The 17,952-nt window shown below is 40.2% G+C and overlaps 1 protein-coding gene across 1 annotated transcript in view; it reads right to left on the reverse strand.

Moving 5' to 3' along the window:
- Positions 1-17,952, reverse strand: part of LOC124545504 (nucleoredoxin-like) — a 247,508-nt gene that overhangs the window by 7,864 nt on the left and 221,692 nt on the right. The window contains exons 3-5 of the mRNA XM_047124447.1: positions 12,059-12,257; positions 4,694-4,784; positions 3,940-4,061 (exon numbers count right to left, since the gene is read on the reverse strand). Coding sequence (XP_046980403.1) covers positions 3,940-4,061; positions 4,694-4,784; positions 12,059-12,223 — 378 coding nt within the window. The 5' untranslated portion in view covers positions 12,224-12,257. The remainder of the gene's footprint in view (positions 1-3,939; positions 4,062-4,693; positions 4,785-12,058; positions 12,258-17,952) is intronic.

The following is a 17,952-nucleotide window of genomic DNA, read 5'->3' on the forward strand; positions in this document are numbered from 1 at the left end:
TGCCTCGTACTACCCTTTTGTGTACTTACCATTTTTTGGGATTGGTCTTTGATGCCCAGTTGACATGGCTTCCCTGTCTTTGCCAACTTAAGCAAACATTTCAGTCACAGCTTAATACTTGTTTGCCATCTCAGTAACACCAGCTGGGGTACAGACCACTTTACAATTTTGCAGCTCTACAAAATTCTGATCCTGTTGTATATTGATTATGGCAGCCTCCTGTATGGTTCAGCATCACCTTCAGCATTGCAGATGCAGGATCTGGTACACCATTGTGGGGTTCGACTTGCAATGGATCCTTCAGAATTGCAGATGCAGGATCCAGTTCACCAGTGTGGGGTTCGACTTGTGACAGGCCCTCCAACATAGCAGATGCCGGACCTGGTACACCACTGTGGGTTCCGACTTGCAATAAGTGCTTTCCGACCAGCCCTGTGAACAGCCTTCTTGCAGATCCCCTACAGATCAAGTGCCAACCAGTTTTGCTCAACTGTGCACAACAGAGGCGAAGGTCTGGAGTCATGAGCGCAGTTCAGATTCTCTGCTCTGAACTCCATCTTTCCCCACTGTCGCATCTTGTCAGGGAGCTGTAGCTTGTGCCCCATAGTGTACACTCCATCTTCAGATCTGCCTTGACCTGTCGGTTTGACTGAAAGACTTAGTAGATCCTATGATTTTCCACCACTTGTTTCTGGATGCCCTTGACGCTCAGACATGGTATACACTGATGGTTTTACAGACAAACTGGTTTTGCCTGCACATATGCAAGATACAGTGAACTACAATGCCTGTTGAATGGTTTTATTGTATTCACTGCAGAATTGGTTGCCATTTCTTGAGTCCTCAGCCAGCTGCATTCTTGCACTGACGAGTCATTCTTAGTCATCAGTGTCTCCTTGAGTAGTTTCCAGGCTGTTGACCAGTGCTACCCTGGACATCCATTAGTTGTTATTATGCAAGATCTCCTGTATGACCTCCACCATGCTGGATGGTCAGTCATATTTGCCGTGTTGTCCGAACAAGACACAGCCAAGGGCAAAAGCACCACAGGCACAAAGATGTGAGCTGGTACCAGTGCCAAAGAGGGTTTCCACTTGTGCGAGTTCCACCAGCACCACGGGCAGTGCAGAGAATGAAGATGTTGAATTTGCCTTGGCCAATTGCCGGCTGAGTACAATCAGCCAGTGACCAGACAACAATGGACAGAAGCCTACTCAAAAGATAGAATAACAGCTCTAGCCCACTTAGTTATAGATCATCATCCAGGGCTGACTTTGACAGGGAACAGTGTTTAGTGAACTCTTAGAAATGAACAGTCAGTTGTTGTAAATTGCATTTGCTATGTACTGTGAAGTTTACCTATGATTATTTGCACTTAGCCATTGAGGGCCTTTTTGTGTTGCAGACTTCATTATTCAACAAGTTACAAAGGTAAGTAAACCTTTTTAACTGAGTTGTGTGACTTGCTTAATAATTTGTTGGAGTGTTGTAGAACCTTTGTTGTCCTATCCTGTTACCTGACCCTGGGGCATAGCTGTGTAGTAGTGGCAGGGAGAAATTGTCCTAGCAGTGTACTGCACCAAAGCTGTTTCACGAACTCCCAAACTCGGTGTACTGTAATAACAGTGGCAACTCTGCGTCCACAGCAGTAGCAACTAGGCCTTTACAAAACTGGCAATGAGGGTTAACAAAAGTCTTTGTCTAGACTCTTGGACACATTGAGATCCCAGGGAATGAAGATGCTGGTTGGTTGGCCAAGTTGGCTACCTAGATGCTGACTTTGGGGATGGAGGTGGCAGAACTAGATCTTTGTTCAACTCTACACTGGCAATTGTTGGAGGCTTGGAAAGTGGATTGCTGTGCCCTGATTTGCCTGGATAAACTGCGAACCATAAAGGAGACCATGACCATGTGGCAATCTTCCCTTCATGCTTTACTTATGGTATCTACTGTCCTCTGTCAGTTTCACATTGGTAACGTCTGGCTAGCTGACAACCACATTCTCCAAGTGGTGCCCATGTCACAGTGGTCCACATCCTACTCAACTACCCTGATTTGACCACATTATTTGCAAAACCTTAACTTTGTAGACATGCTACCTCTGGGCTAGCAGATGATGCCAGACTGACCAATTTGGTTTTATGTTTTACTGTGAAGAAGGTTTTTACTCCTTTCTGTGACATAGGGTACATTAGTATTGTTGGTCGATTGAGGGACTGGAGGAGTGCCCTGTCACTGCTCTGACCCGAGGGGCCCATGGCTGCCCTTACTCAGTAGTCCATTGTGGCTCCTGCCATTCCTCCTTTTCACAAAGTTCAGGTCCTGAAATTGTGTTCCATATTCCCTCCAGATACGAATCCATCAAGATTTTCCAGACCAAATTGGGACTCATCTGAATAAAGAACATTAGTCTACACTGTTTGACTGTCTTCTGTGAAGATGCACCAGACGTATACATACAGCAGGGCTCCGACAATAAAGTCCACTCTGCTGAAGCCTTCTGTACACTGTTTGCTTGGATGCTGCAAGGTCAGATGCCAGTTGTCATGCAATACTAAGACAGTACCATCATGCCCTTAAAACCAAATAAAGATCCACTCTTTCTGATGTCACATGTGGTTGGCCCTGTCTCTGGGATATAGTTTTGGTCTCTATAAACTGTTGCCTCATTCAAGAAACAATGGAACGATTTACATTAAGCCATCAGGTCACATCAGTTTGCGACTCTCCTGCTTCCATTCTTCTTATGGCCCTCTACAGCAGAGAGTCTGTAGGCATATTCTCTGTGCCATACTGCACCATCTGTGACTGCACACAGCGATTATAGATGTGGAACTACCCAGCAAACACTACCCTGCTTGATAGGTGCCCTGACATCATTGCTAGCATGGTTATCTGTTGATCGTAACGCCATCTTCGGCGCAGAACATGATGGTAACGACATTTTTTGACAGTTTGTATGATTATATTGTGAATTAGACACAGGATGGGTAAATAGCAGTTTGTTGCTCTAATTTTGGACACTGGTGTAGTTTTCTTGTGGTCATGCAGGTGGAGTATGGAAGCACTGGTTGAACGCAGAGGGTCTGCCTCCGGTCACATATGTCCCAGGGGCCTCCAGCTGTTTTCTGGGGGGTCACAACTCTCCGACCTTCACCCTTTTACACCTCTCTCACTTCAGCTAGCTTCTGTCTCTTGGCGTTCTTGGATACAGTTGAAACCATTGTGATTTGTCTTCTGTGTACTTTCTCTCTGGGGACTATTCCTGGCTTGACACACAAAGGATTAAGCGACTGATGACCTCATAGTTTGGTCCCTATAACACCATCCATCCATCCCTCTTATCAGGAAGGGGTGCAGAGGCAGTCTCTATGGACAGGCTGTTATGTTAGATAGAAGAACTGGCTTAGTTGCCTTCAAGTCGTGGATGTGTGAACAGTGTACCTGAAGTATAAGTGCTGAGAGTGAACCATCAATCAGCTTTTTGCAACAAAGTGGTACATTAAACTAAACAAAGATGATTGATATGATGTTTTTGGTTTACAAGAGGCCTCAAAAGACATTTTGTTATGATGATTGGGGCAGTCCAGCCAACTTCAGTGTGGTATCTGGTTTGCTGCCAACTTCCAGGGGGTGTATGAAGACTGAAGAAAATACCTGCAGTGTTGTATTGCTACATAAGTCATATTCTCAAGAATATTATCCCACTGTGCACATATTTGCAACAGATTCCTTTTTAAACTACTTCAGTCTCAGCAATTATTGAACAAATAATGCATACTGAGCATGCTGATTTCAGTATTTATGCACAGTCTTTGTACCTACAACTCGTGTCAGATTATGCATACTTCTGCTGAGTTATTTTATCTCCACTAGGGACCATTTCAAGCAATTGGTAGTGAGTGTTCATTCTAATTAGTAAGCTTAAAGGAGACTTACATCACAACCAATGAAAAACTGGAGTCTATCTTCAGTGTCATCAAGCCGGTGCTCTGCATCATATTCCTCAGCTGCAGGCAACAGAACAGCTTCGGCAAACTCCATTTCACTTTCTTCTCCCTCTGTAAAAAGAAATCATCATTTAGCTTTTTGTCTTGTTACTTTTATCATTCATTATTACCCATCTTTATTTGCTTTGTTTCATAGTAAGTAATAATACTAAAACTGAGTATACTATTGCAATTTACATGCAGGCAAAAAGCTATCATATAATATGGCGATAGTGAAAATTAGAGATGACTTGGTGTTACTAAACATACACTCTTCTTAAACTGTTGATGAAATTGGTAGTAACACTTACAAATTTTATTCCAAATGGATATGAATTTGTAAGTGACACACTTTCATACCAGATGATTGATCAAATGTTATAATCAATCAGTTATGCAAAACTTGTGTTTGCTCATTGTACAACAATCACTCAAAACAAATGTCAACTTAAAAGTTCAGACATTTTCGTTGGGGCAAGGAGGGGATAGGGGAAGGGGTATGAATGTTGTAGAAAGGAGAGCTTTCTTAAAATTGTAAAATGGTTACTTTACATTGCTATAACCTTTTCTTTTTACTTAAATATATAGATTGACTTGTACATTGTGTTTTTACTCTATGTCCCTACTTTTGCTCACAGGAGTACCACATTAACATTGCTTTATACACACATATTACATGAGAACAATGCAGACAGAATACTCACCAACAAATAGGATAATAGCTGGATGGTCATGTATTCTTGCAGCAAACCTCTCTGTCAAGATGTTCACCAACTTTGGCTGCCATGGGAACTCCTGAAACATTGTCATACTGTGCAGTTAGCTTCTCTTCCTCTATTTTCTTCACCCTTAACCCTAAACATCTCTCAAATGTGCATAACTAGAAACATGTGCTCCACCAAACTTTGTAATGTTTTTAATCACAGTACTTCACATTAGCTGCCAGAAATTAAGTAAATAGTCAGCTAATTCATACTGAAAGTAAATTTAATATTATTCAGCATGTATAAGGACTTTGATGATTATATTATCTAAAATGAACCAAATATCATACGTGTGTGCTGTCATTTATTATTAGTCTTCAAAAATTTGCTAATATTGTTACAGCAGTCACAAATATAAATGAAAAATAACAGAAAATGTAAATGAAATTAATAATCAAACTAACTGAAAATATTAAATCACACGACTTTTGCATAGTCAAAGCATATCTTTGTACAGTACTTCAGGTAAATTAGTTGATAAAATTTGGTGCATGTGCCATTTTCTTTTAGTGGACCCAGATCATTTTATACACTTTTACCTCTTTTCCATTCTGTCACTTGGTATGCCTCTAACATTTCATAATCAAATAAATCCTACAAATATTTGAGATTTAGTGGGCTTTTGTCCCAAAATTCAAATCTTGGCTCTTAGTCCAAATATTCCTTTTTTCAAAATGCAATGCTTTCTTTTTTTTTTGCGCTAACAGGCTCAGAACATCCCTCCTTGAAATCATTTGAAATAATTTTTGTTCTAGTAGTGTGTCTGCTGCGAGAAATTATCTGTAGTACAGACAGTGCTTTTTTTCTAAAAAAAGTTTGATGGTACTCCGACATGGGATATAATGCAGCAAAAATTAGTTATAACTGAAGCATAGGATACCACCCGTCTGCTTTTAGCCATGACATCATCAACATGTTGAACTACAAAAAAAATGGTATTGGACTCTTCAGTTGACTTTACAGCTCAAATGAAGCAGGCGGTACCACGAAACACACAAACATACAAGAGAAAGTGGTATCGAACACTTCAGTTTACATCATCTCAAATGAAGTATGCGATTTGAGCGTACGCATATCTGTTTAGCACTTTCATCGCCTACCAGTTAAGGCAAACCCAATCAAGCAGGGCCTGACAAATGAATATGACAACATACGTGATTCTGGAGAATATCAGGAATATGAAACATTTCCTAATCTGTCCCTGTAAATGTATGCTCGATGAATTATGGCAGAGAAGCAAGGAAGCACTGGACAAAAACCCAATTTTGGACTGAAAAACTTGGAGCTCCAACAAAAAGAAGTAAGAAAGATGTCAGAATGATTATTTCAAATAAAAGCAGCAATATTAATCTTTTAGGTGGTGGTGTTAACAAATTCATGTTTCAAAAAGTACCATTTTAATGCTTTTTGGAAAAAAAATCAATTTTTGAAAACATGATGTAATTGGATAGATAAAAAATCTACTCACCAAGCGGAAGCATGTGAACACACATAAGAAGGTATTACATATGCAACCTTTTGGAGACAGTGGCTCCTCCTCCTGGCAGAAGGGTTGAAGAGGAAGGAAGAGGCATGAAGGGAGGTTTAGGAAAAGGGGTAGAGTTCAGGAAAGTCACCAGAACACTGGGTCAGGAGAGACTTACCAGACAGGTTAAGAAGGAAAGATTAATTGTTGGGGGCAGCACTGGGCGAGATTTGAAAACCTAAAATCTTAAAGGTGGAGGATAAACTAATATGCAAAGCAGAGAGTACTGCTAAAACATCATGCACAAGTTAATAAGAGTGTAAAGCTAAGGGCATTGTATGTGATAGGGGTGGGAGGGGGATGGCAAAAAATAGACAGGTTAGAAAATGAAAGAGGTAGAAAGCTAGAATGGAGTTAAGAAAAGAATAGCTACTGTGAAGAAATGCTGAAACCAAAGAAATTAACATAAATTTAGGCCAGGTGGGTAGCGAGAACCAAGGACATGTTGTAGTGCCAGTTCCCCACATGCTGAGTTCTGAGAAACTGGTGTCTGGGGAAAGAATCCAGATTGCACGTGTGGAGAAACAAGCACCAAGGTTATGACTGTCATGTTGTAGTGCATGCTGTGCAACAGGATATTGTGTGTTGTCAGTGTGCACCCTCTGCCTATTCCCGTTCATTCTTTGCTATTGGTGTTTTTAGTGTCCATTCATCAGAGCCATATAGAAGTGCAGGTCAGGTATCACATCTTACAAATTGAACTCTAAGGTTTAGATTTAGGTCTGTACTAATGAGAATTTTTGTGACTCTTATGAAAGTGTTGCTAGTATTGTTTATGCAATATTTTATCTCCATGTCTGATTTTTATAGAGTCATGTTCCAAGGACCTTCCTCCTGGACAAAAGAGACAGTGTGAATAGGAATCCGGCCAGAGGTTCAGTCATGAATGTACAATCAATTTCTCTTCATCATAAGATCATTTCCATTACTAAATTTGAGTCTCTGCAAAATTCATACTTTAATCTTTTTTCAAAGAAGGATCACAAAAAAAAAAAAAAATTATATTTAATCTCTCATGTGGCATATTAACAAATTTGCTTTTATTACAGCTTAAGCCCACTTTTCTGAAGAATGTGAAAAGCATACAGAATTTTGAGTTCTCTTGGGTCTTGCTCCCTTATATTCAGGTCAGCAAATGTGATTTAAAATGTTATTTCAAATGAAAATTTGATTAAAGGTACTGGTTATGGATTAACCTAGCCTCACCTTCATTTCTGTTGTAGTAAACATAATCATTTGTTAAGTAGCCTTTATAAATAAAATTATTTAATGCAGACAACTTTCCCATTAAAGTAATATTGACATTATCTTTTATAAATAATTTTAATTGCCTTTTGTAAATAATGTACATACGCAGACTAAAGTGACAAATGGAACTTTGTCCCAAGGCCTGGATTCAAATCCGAGCCCCCTGCACACTAGGTATATGCACTGACTACACAAGCAAGCCTCCCTCCTCAGTCCAAATTCCTCGTTCATGCCTCACCCCACTTGGTGTTCCCCCTAAACTCAAACAATGTTGCAGAGGCTCTCCAGGTGTGTTGGACTAGCATCTTATAGTTTCATTTCATTAAAGCGCCTGTGCCTGGGTTTCAGCCAGGACCCCCTTTTCAATCAGTGGTGAGCTGCTAGTCCAATTCAGTTGGAGAGCAGTGCTGTTGAAGTTGAGGAGGAATACCAAGTGGGCTGAGGTGTGAATGGGAATTTGGAATTAGGAGCGAGACATGCTAGGGTAGCACATGTAGTTGTGCAAAGCGTCTATGCCCCAGGTGGCATAGTGGTTAGTGCATCTGCCTAGTGAACAGGAGATCTGAGTAACGTTGGGTAATTTTTGGCAGTGCTACAGAGTACTGGAAGAAAAGAAGCTAATCTCAAAAATTTGATGTGATTTGTACATAGCAGAAGAAAAGGATTATAGGGATAACATTACCTACCCACACTAATTTCAGATGCACTAACAACCACTTTTATTTCTCAAAGACAAAAAAACACGATACAACACTCAAAAAACCAAACAAGAACAGCACAAAGATAGTCTGTGTGTACAGGAGTGTACTTCACCAGTCACACTCGATTAATTGATCTTTTTGCTGCTACAGTGTCAGTAGTTTTATTATAAACAAGAGTATTCAGAGAAACCCACAACTTAATAAGTAGTCTGGCAGTGCAGGGATAAGGTAAATTAAAGTGTTAAAAGAATTTGTAATAAGTATTACTGCTAATTAGTAAGCTGGAGTGAGGGTGTCTGAATGAACCCAGTTAATCAGCAAGTAACTAGTATTTTTAAGCCGAGCTCAGGCCTCAGCTTTTCTATCTGTGGGTTAGGCTTTTTGGTGGGAAATATAATTCAAAAAGGTAGTGTAACAATAGCTGGAAATTGTTTACACTAAAACACAATTCAGGATATCTGGTAAATTTGAAATTGCTCTTCACAGCATTATGAAAATACATGAAGCATAATATGATACTTCTTAACTGTTGGAGCTGGAGAGTGACTGGAGACTGGCATTTGTGTATGGGTGTGGCTGATGCATTGACCCTAACTCAGTCACATCATACATGAAAGAGTCTGCATCGGAAGACTTCTGATAAGAGGTTTCCTTAATGGGCAATTTCCAGAATAATTCAGTGTGACCTAAAGCTGCATCCAATCAATCTCAATGTTTTCACTATACATATTTTATGAGCAGTTCTTGTGAAAGCCAGACCTGCAGAGTAAATCAGGTGCTACTGAAAGAGCTACAAGCAGACCAAAAGTAGCACATTCATTTAATATATTCGTTTGAAATGGAAGGGAAAGTGGAATATCAAAGAGATGTGCTGTGCTTACCAAAACATGACTTGAAAATTAATGAAATGGAACTGATGAATTAAGAAGGATTCAAGATAATAGCATATCAATGTATAACAAGTAAACTAAAATGCTGAATAGCTGCAACTACAAAAAGTTGACTGGCAGAACCTAAATGTTTGTTAATATTATATTGAAGAGGTCTCTGAATGGTGCAGCAGTTAGCTTGTTAATAATGTTATGTAATCATACCGTTTGTGAGAATTTGGATGTTGATTTTCTGAGTATTACCACTGATTGAAGATATCTGTAGTTGTTCCATTTAGCATGCTCCTTTGCCAAACAAAAATTTCTTCAATTAAAGTACATCATGAACCTAAAACATGGCATTTTTCATAATTTTGCCACAACAGATTTTACCAATTGTTTTCAAGAGATCCTTTAATTTTTGAAACAGACATAATATAAGTAAGCTGCTGCTTTTATTTGTCTGCTAGAATGACTAATCACAATAAATGAATGCTTCACATCAGGGACATTTCCAGAGCAGTTAAAACAGGCAAGAGTTGTACCTTTGCTTAAGAAACGTAATGCAGAAGACACAGAAAATTACCGGACCATTTCCCTGCAGTCACCATTCTCAAAAATAATAGAAGCAATTACAAAAGACAGATTAATGACTTACCTGAATAAATACAATCTTTTAAGAAAATCACAGTTTGGTTTCCAAGGTGGCAAAAATACGGAGTCAGCCATAACAGAATTCACAAAAGTTGTACTTGATGCTCTGGACAAACATTAGTGTGTTACAGGCATATTTTTTGATCTTTCTAAGGTCTTTGACACAGTCGACCACAAGATTCTATAAAATAAATGAGAAGTATTAGGGATAAGACGGGTAGGTAATGGCTGGTTTCGAACATAACTAGCAGATAGGGTACAAAAAGTAGGGATAACACATACTTCAAATAGATCTAGTAAAACACTTATCAGAACCAAAATACATTAATATGGGAGTTCTGCAAGATAGCATATTAGGACCAATACTATTCCTAATACACATCAATGACTTTCCCAGTAGGGTCACTCAAGGTGAAACAATTGTCTTCGATGATGAAAGCAATATTATAGTCACTGAAGAAACAAGAGAACTCCTTGCAGAGAAAGGAAATGAAGCTCTCAAGGAAGTTTACGATTAGTCAATAAGCAATAAAGTGACATTAAACATAAATAAAACTAATGCCATGAATTTCAGTTTGAAGAGGGAAAATGACAATGTTAAATTAAATGTAGATGGCACCTCTATAGATTATGTAACGAATGCAAAATTTCTAGGAATGAATATTGATTCTCAGCTGAAATGGTGTGAATACACAAAGGTACTTGCAAACAGAATGTCATCAGCATGTTATGCCCTTAGAATCCTATCATCAGTGTGTACCATGCAGTGTCTTTTAGTTACATACTGTTCATATGTACATTCAATTCTTAGCTATGGCAGTCTTTTTTGGGGAAAAATGCACAAAATATGAACACAGTTTTCAATCTCCAGAAAAGAGCCATAAGAATAATAACCAAAAATAGTATTCATTGTAAAGATCTGTTCAAAACACTGGGGATTTTAACTGGTCTGTGTGAATACATTTACCATTCAGTTGTACACATCAAAAATAACAATGGTAATTACTCACAAACAGCTCTGTCCATGACCATGGAACAAGAGCTAGACTCAACTTACGTTTACCAAGAGAAAATAAACATAAAACTCAAAACAGCGTTTTCTACCAAGGAATAAAACTTTACAATAAATTACCAAAAGAGATTAAAGAAACTGCAAAAATACACTTATTTAAAATGCAATACATTTTACACATTGAGGGAATACTTAGATTAAAGAGTAGAGGTTTGGTAAAAAAAAGGTTATACAAATAAATAATTATAATGATTATAAAACATCCAACGGTCCACATAACACCTTCACACTATGTTTTTTTCCTTATTTTTTTTTTTTTTTTCCTTTTCTAGAAAAACTTACTTCGAAGCTATGCATAACATAATACTAACACCTCTTCCTCTTTCTGAGCTCAACATCTCATTCATTATAAAGGGATACTGACTCAGTTTCTCAGGACAGCAAATGGGAAGTTGCAGTAAAGAAAATAGCGCAGGAATCGCCTGTGTGTGTGTGTGTGTGTGTGTGTGTGTGTGTGTGTGTGTGTGTGTGTGCAGTGACTGATAGTGAGATATGAGTGAACAGTGTGGCATTACATTATTTAATAAGTTATTTGTAAAACCACCACTACTACTACCCATCATTTCTAATTATGAAGCAACTCGTGAAACTAGTCATTTTCTCCCCCCCCCCCCCCTCCCCTGTAAATCTGTGTAGGTAGTCTCACTTTTGCGGCTGATAAAGGCATATTACAAAAAATGGTACATCTTTTTCTACAAGTTGGGTTGGGTTGTTGGGGCAAAGAGACCAAACAGCGAGGTCATCGGTCTCATCAGATTAGTGAAGGAAGTCGGCGGTGCCCTTTCAAAGGGACCATCCCGGCATTTTGCCAGAGCGATTTAGGGAAATCACGGAAAACCTAAATCAGGATGGCCGGACGCGGGATTGAACCATCGTCCTCCCGAATGCGAGTCCAGTGTATTAACCACTGCGCCACCATGCTTGGTGTGTTCTATAAGTTTCACAGTTAGTTCTTGCCAACACTTTAATTTCTCCCTTATTCACAGCCCAGTCCACATGAATGCAGAGCTTTACGTATTTATAAACAACGTAAACATCTAGGTTAACGTATGCTGCAGTTGAAAAAAAAAAAAAAATATATACGTGACGTCCAGTTCTCCCCGTATGTGGTAAACGTTATTGTTTTTAACGTCATGTTCGTCTCGCATGTTGTGAACCGAACGATAACGGAAGTTGGTAGGCAGCTCTTTCCGTCTTCGATACAGCGTGTGACGTCTCGCTTGCAAGGTCACTCACCAGCCCGTCTGGGTCGTCGTTGACGAGCGCGCGGCCGTCGTCGGTGATGACGCTGCCGTCGGCGGCGTGCAGCAGCACCAGCGCCGGGATGCCCTGGACGCGCAACAGCGCCGCCAGTTCGCGACGCGTCTCCGCCTCCTCGTAGGCCACCGCCAGCCACGGCATCGTCGACAGGTACGACTCGAAGCTCTCGGCGCTCCTGTAAGGCAGCCAGGGCGAGCCTGAGCGTCTGTCACCAGCGGTCAGCACGAGAAGCGCTCTCATGAATGTCGCTGACTGGAGATCAATTTTCGTCTCACTAGGCGACCTTACGGGACTTGACCTTCTCGGTTATCTTCATACACAACTGGCCATGAAAATTGCTACACCACGAAGATGACGTGCTACAGACGCGAAATTTAACCGACAGGAAGAAGATGATGCGATATGCAAATGATTAGCTTTTCAGAGCATTCACACAAGGTTAGCGCCGGTGGCGACACCTACAACGTGCTGACATGAGGAAAGTTTCCAACCGATTTCTCATACACAAACAGCAGTTGACCGGCGTTGCCTGGTGAAACATTGTTGTGATGCCTCGTGTAAGGAAGAGAAATGCGTACCCTCACGTTTCCGACTTTGATAGAGGTCGGATTGTAGCCTATCGCGATTGCGGTTTATCGTATCGAGACATTGCTGCTCGAGTTGGTAGAGATCCAATGACTGTTACCAGAATATGGAAGCGGTGGGTTCAGGAGGGTAATACGGAACGCCGCGCTGGATCCCAACGGCCTCGTATCACAAGCAGTCGAGATGACAGGCATCTTATCCGGATGGCTGTAACGGATCCCTGAGCCAACAGATGGGGACGTTTGCAAGACGACAACCATATCCACGAACAGTTCGACGACCTTTGCAACAGCATGGACTACCAGCTCGGAGACCATGGCTGCGGTTACCCTTGATGGTGCATCACAGACATGAGTGCCTACGATGGTGTACTCAACGACGAACCTGGGTACACGAATGGCAAAACGTCATTTTTTCGGATGAATCCAGGTTCTGTTTACAGCATCACGATGGTCGCATCCGTGTTCGGCGACATCGCGGTGAACGCACATTGGAAGCGCGTATTCGTCATCGCCATACCGGCGTATCACCCGGCGTGATGGTATGGGGTGCCATTGGTTACACGTCTCGGTCACCTCTAGTTCACATTGACGGCACTTTGAACAGTGGGCGTTACATTTCAGATTTGATACGACCCGTGGCTCTACCTTTCATTCGATCTCTGCGAAAACCTACATTTCAGCAGGATAATGCACGACCGCATGTTGCAGGTCCTGTACGGGGCCTTTCTGCATACAGAAAATGTTGGACTGCTGCCCTGGCCAGTACATTCTCCAGACCTCTCACCAATTGAAAACGTCTGGTCAATGGTGGCCGAGCAACTGGCTCGTCAGAATACGCCAGTTACTACTCTTGATGAATTGTGGTATCGTGTTGAAGCTGCATGGGCAGCTGTGCCTGTACAAGCCATCCAGGCTCTGTTTGACTCAAAGCCCAGGTGTATCAAGGCCTTCATTACGGCCAGAGGTGGTTGTTCTGGGTACTGATTTCTCAGGATCTATGCACCCAAATTGCGTGAAAATGTAATCACATGTCAGTTCTAGTATAATATATCTCTCCAATGAATACCCGTTTATCATCTGCATTTCTTCTTGGTGCAGCAATTTAATGGCCAGTAGTGTACTTTCAGGATTTGAAGGCCAGTGCCCCGGTATCGATATCATGAAGCAGCACGACAATGTCAACCCCAACAAAAGTCTGAATGAATTCAACTTCTTGGGAAATACCATGCCTTTCACAAACAAAAATGAGGTACAAAAAAGTGAGAAATTCATTAATGAGGCGAATGAAAAGGTGAGAAAGAAATCCCTAATAAAGTTTTACAAAACAATGGCAACACCGTCGGTACTTCGTGGCAGCGAAACTTGGACAATAACAGCTGGAAATTAATATTTTTTCTCCGCAAACTGGCGCATTTTTCGGGCTATATAACGACGGTCTGCCAGTGTGGACTTTCTAGTTCTTAGTTGCAAAACCAGGGCACATTACCCCTTAAAGAACAATTGGTGTGTTACTTTACAGCTGTTTGTACGCAGAAAATGGTTTCGTCTGCAAATGGAAATGGTACCTAAATAATTATTATACGTACATATTAGACTGAGAATCTGCGTTTTTTACACAACATTCGAAACTATTCATGTTGTTGAGAATTAGTTCAGATCTATGTAATTTTGTTCGTTACTACAAAATAAGCCATGTTCTCAAGGTCTTCATATGTGGATCTCAGGTCATAATGTTTATTTGTTAATTTCAATTTGGTTCTCGATAGTAGAGTATTGAAATAGCTGTTATTTCTACACTCTGACGAGCAACTAGAAACTCTTCTTAATGACAGCACTGCGGAATTATCTGATTAGGAAGGATAGGAATTCTCATTTTTGACTAAAGATTGTCCTGCTGAGGTCGATGAAACTGACACGTGAGCAATAACAATGTTAAGAGGTTGAGCCACTAGTCAGGAGAAGCGGATGTCCTTGTACAGTCAGTTTCTCTGACAGTGCAGATGTACATGCTGCAGAATATATGAATGAAAAGCCAGGTAGAGTTGTGTTGCAACCAGTTTCAGAAGTTAGGTGTTACAATGTCGGCAAACTACCAAAATTCGTTGAGGTAAGGAATGCCTCAAATTCCAAAATGGCTGCAATTCAAAGATAACGAGACATGTGATCAAATGTGAAATGTATTTATGTACTGTGAAAAATAACTATTTTGAGGCTTATCATAAAATGTACCATAAAGAATTATTTACCAGCAGTAGCAAATTATTACTTGCCACAAATTATTGTGTGATTATTATTTACTTACATTTATGAAATTGCTTTAGAACATCAACAAAAACCTAAATTGGAGATCATATATTTCAGAAATATTAACATTAATAATCCTATTTTCTGTGTGCATTAGGAGATAGAGTTTACTATCTCAAATAAAATATCTATTCTGCTGAACAAAATGTGTTTATTGGTGAATGAGGAAAGAAAATACATGGCAATGATTAGTAAAAAAATGGTTCAAATGGCTCTGAGCACTATGGGACTTAACATCTGTGGTCATCAGTCCCCTAGAACTTGGAACTACTTAAACCTAACTAACCTAAGGACATCACACACATCCATGCCCGAGGCAGGATTCGAAACTGCGACCGTAGCAGTCGCGCGGTTCCTGACTGCGCGCCTAGAACCGCTAGACCACCGCGGCCGGCTAATGATTAGTACATTTTCACTATAAATGAGATTTGAGATCCACATATGTGGATCTCCATTTATACCTTAGCGAGTCATCACAAATACATTTTTTAATAAAAATCGCGTCTTCTTAGTTTAAATTACTAATCACATGAAAATGCGAGTATACATAGTAATCTGGTTGAGAAATGTGAAATACCAAACAGAAAATAAAATACTATATTATTTCTAGTATCCAACAGTACGGTATATTACTGACATAAACAATTTCTTTAATTTAAGAACAAGGAATTTCGTCATTGCATATCAATTTTAGTTTCTTTTCATGTGATTAGTCATTTAAAATGAATTATGTTATTTTAATAAATAATAATGATTCAGAATTTTTAATTAAATTTATTTGATAATGTATATAAAATTTAAACAGGCCGCTACTAGTGAAAATCGAATCAACGACTTAATGTTTACAAGACTTGTGCACTACATGCTCAACTGCTGGCGGCTCTGTTAAAATGCTCCAAATATTTTGTACTTAATAACACTCTTTAAAGCAATTTTTTCGAGTTTTTGTTTCAGTTGCGCTTCTAACTGCTTTAATAAATAGATGTTGCAGGAGGTGACTTTAAAATACTGCAAGGAAATTGAAGAGGATCAGACAGTAAGGTTTCCTGGTTTGTTCAGAAAATGAACTCAGGTCACAAATTCATTGCGTAATATATAACATTAAACTTGGATCAACTGAACGAGGTTCAGAGTTGACCTAAATTATCAGGCATGTTTAACAACACCACCAAATCAGCTATCAGTACTATTCTCGCTCTTTGACCACGGATATTTATCACATACACCGTATGTATACAGTATTTATTATTTAAGGTTTCTTGTTGTATGCAAAGAGGCAAATAAGTGCAAAAAACTTCTCAGACTTCTCCAAGAAACCTGGCACTGGCCTTGAATGCGAACAATTTGAAGGCGAGTACACTCTGGTGGCGACTGTGGCATCATGACGAGTTTGCAGAATTTTGCTGAACGTAATGAAAATGCTCATACTGGTCATCGATTTAGGCTGCTTTCCGTGCGGACGATAGTTTCGATAGTTCTCGGGTTTAAAGCCATGTTTATTCAACGCTTAAGAAACTATCGGCACAGAGAATAGCTGAGCTGTACATTCGTATTGTTTGCTTAAAGTAGAGTTGCCGTCAACCTGATGGTTACTTTGCCCATCATAGTGATTTACTGGGCATGGTCGTCTTGGAGATGGTGTACGCTTGACTTGTCACCTACATACAATTACATTTAGGCTACGTATTGGCCAATAAATGTGACTGCTTATTGACTTACGTCAGCGCGCGTGCAGTTCTCACAGCAGCTTAAACAAATGTTTGGTAGTTAAAAATTGAATACTAATTGTGTAGTTACAGCTATTCAAGCCTTGAGAGAATTTTCGGATAGAGACGTTCAGTCATTATTAGCTGCTGCCGAAATTCATATTATTCATTGTTCAATGAAAAGTGTTATAGTTTGCTTATCTTACTTTTTCACATTACGAGTCATCGAGAATTATTATGGGAATAAGTATCTGCACTCGTTACTTAATTCATCAACATTCTCTTTAACCTAACGTTATAGACTTAGAAAACTAATTCGAACTTTAGCGACGTCGTAATGTTAACAACTTCTGTATTACTTGTAGCTTTTCAACTTGCATTTGCCCAAAATCTGTTCTTTTGCGGAGTCACTAGTTGTGAACTGATGAATGCAATGAAAATTTTACATGATCTGCAACCTTTGGTTAGTTAAAGTCAATCATTGCTCAAGAGGAGATAATCTTAACATTTATGTAACACATATTTCCCAGTTCATTTTTGAGCTAATCTAAGATCAGCTGCTTTGCATAACTGGCACTTTGTGTGAGAAAACAAAGAAAGCCAGTAGTCTGCGAAACGACTCCCTGCGCAGACTAGTGCACTTACGCCTGGTTGGAGCGAACGGGCAGCAGCATAAAAGGTCGGTGTACGAGTGCGTGCGAACTGTATTCAGTCGTGTTCGGCTCAAATTCACTAGTGTTCTGTTGGCGGCCGCTCTTTCAGTGAACCATCAAAGGAACTACACGTCCTCTCCGCTTTAGCATTAGCACTACAGAAAGCTTCCGTCTTCTATCTTTTGTTGTTGGCATGATTTGCGTGAGCGATGGAGTAGTCGTCGTGTGACTACTGCCTCCCGCCAGGTAGACCGTTCGCCGGGTGCAAGTCTTCCGATTTGACGTCACTGCGGCGACTTAGCGTCGATAGGGATGAAATGATGATTAGGACAACACAACACCCAGTCCCTGAGCGGAGAAAATCTCTGACCCAGCCGGGAATCGAACCCGAGCCCTTTGGATTGACAGTCTGTCGCGCTGACCACTTTTTCTTTTCTTTTCTTTTTTTTTTCTTTTTCACTTTTTTCGGTATTGTTCGTTGCATTTGGTCTGGGTGGACGTCAGAAGACATGCGTTCAAGTTGATCGTCGATTCCTTTACTCAGTTTTTTTTTTTTTAATTACAGACGGCGAGCAGCCCTCCGACCGAACACGCTGAGCTACCGTGCCAGCACCACTCAG

This window comes from Schistocerca americana, chromosome 8 (assembly GCF_021461395.2).
Source record: "Schistocerca americana isolate TAMUIC-IGC-003095 chromosome 8, iqSchAmer2.1, whole genome shotgun sequence".
Lineage (NCBI taxonomy): Eukaryota > Metazoa > Arthropoda > Insecta > Orthoptera > Acrididae > Schistocerca > Schistocerca americana.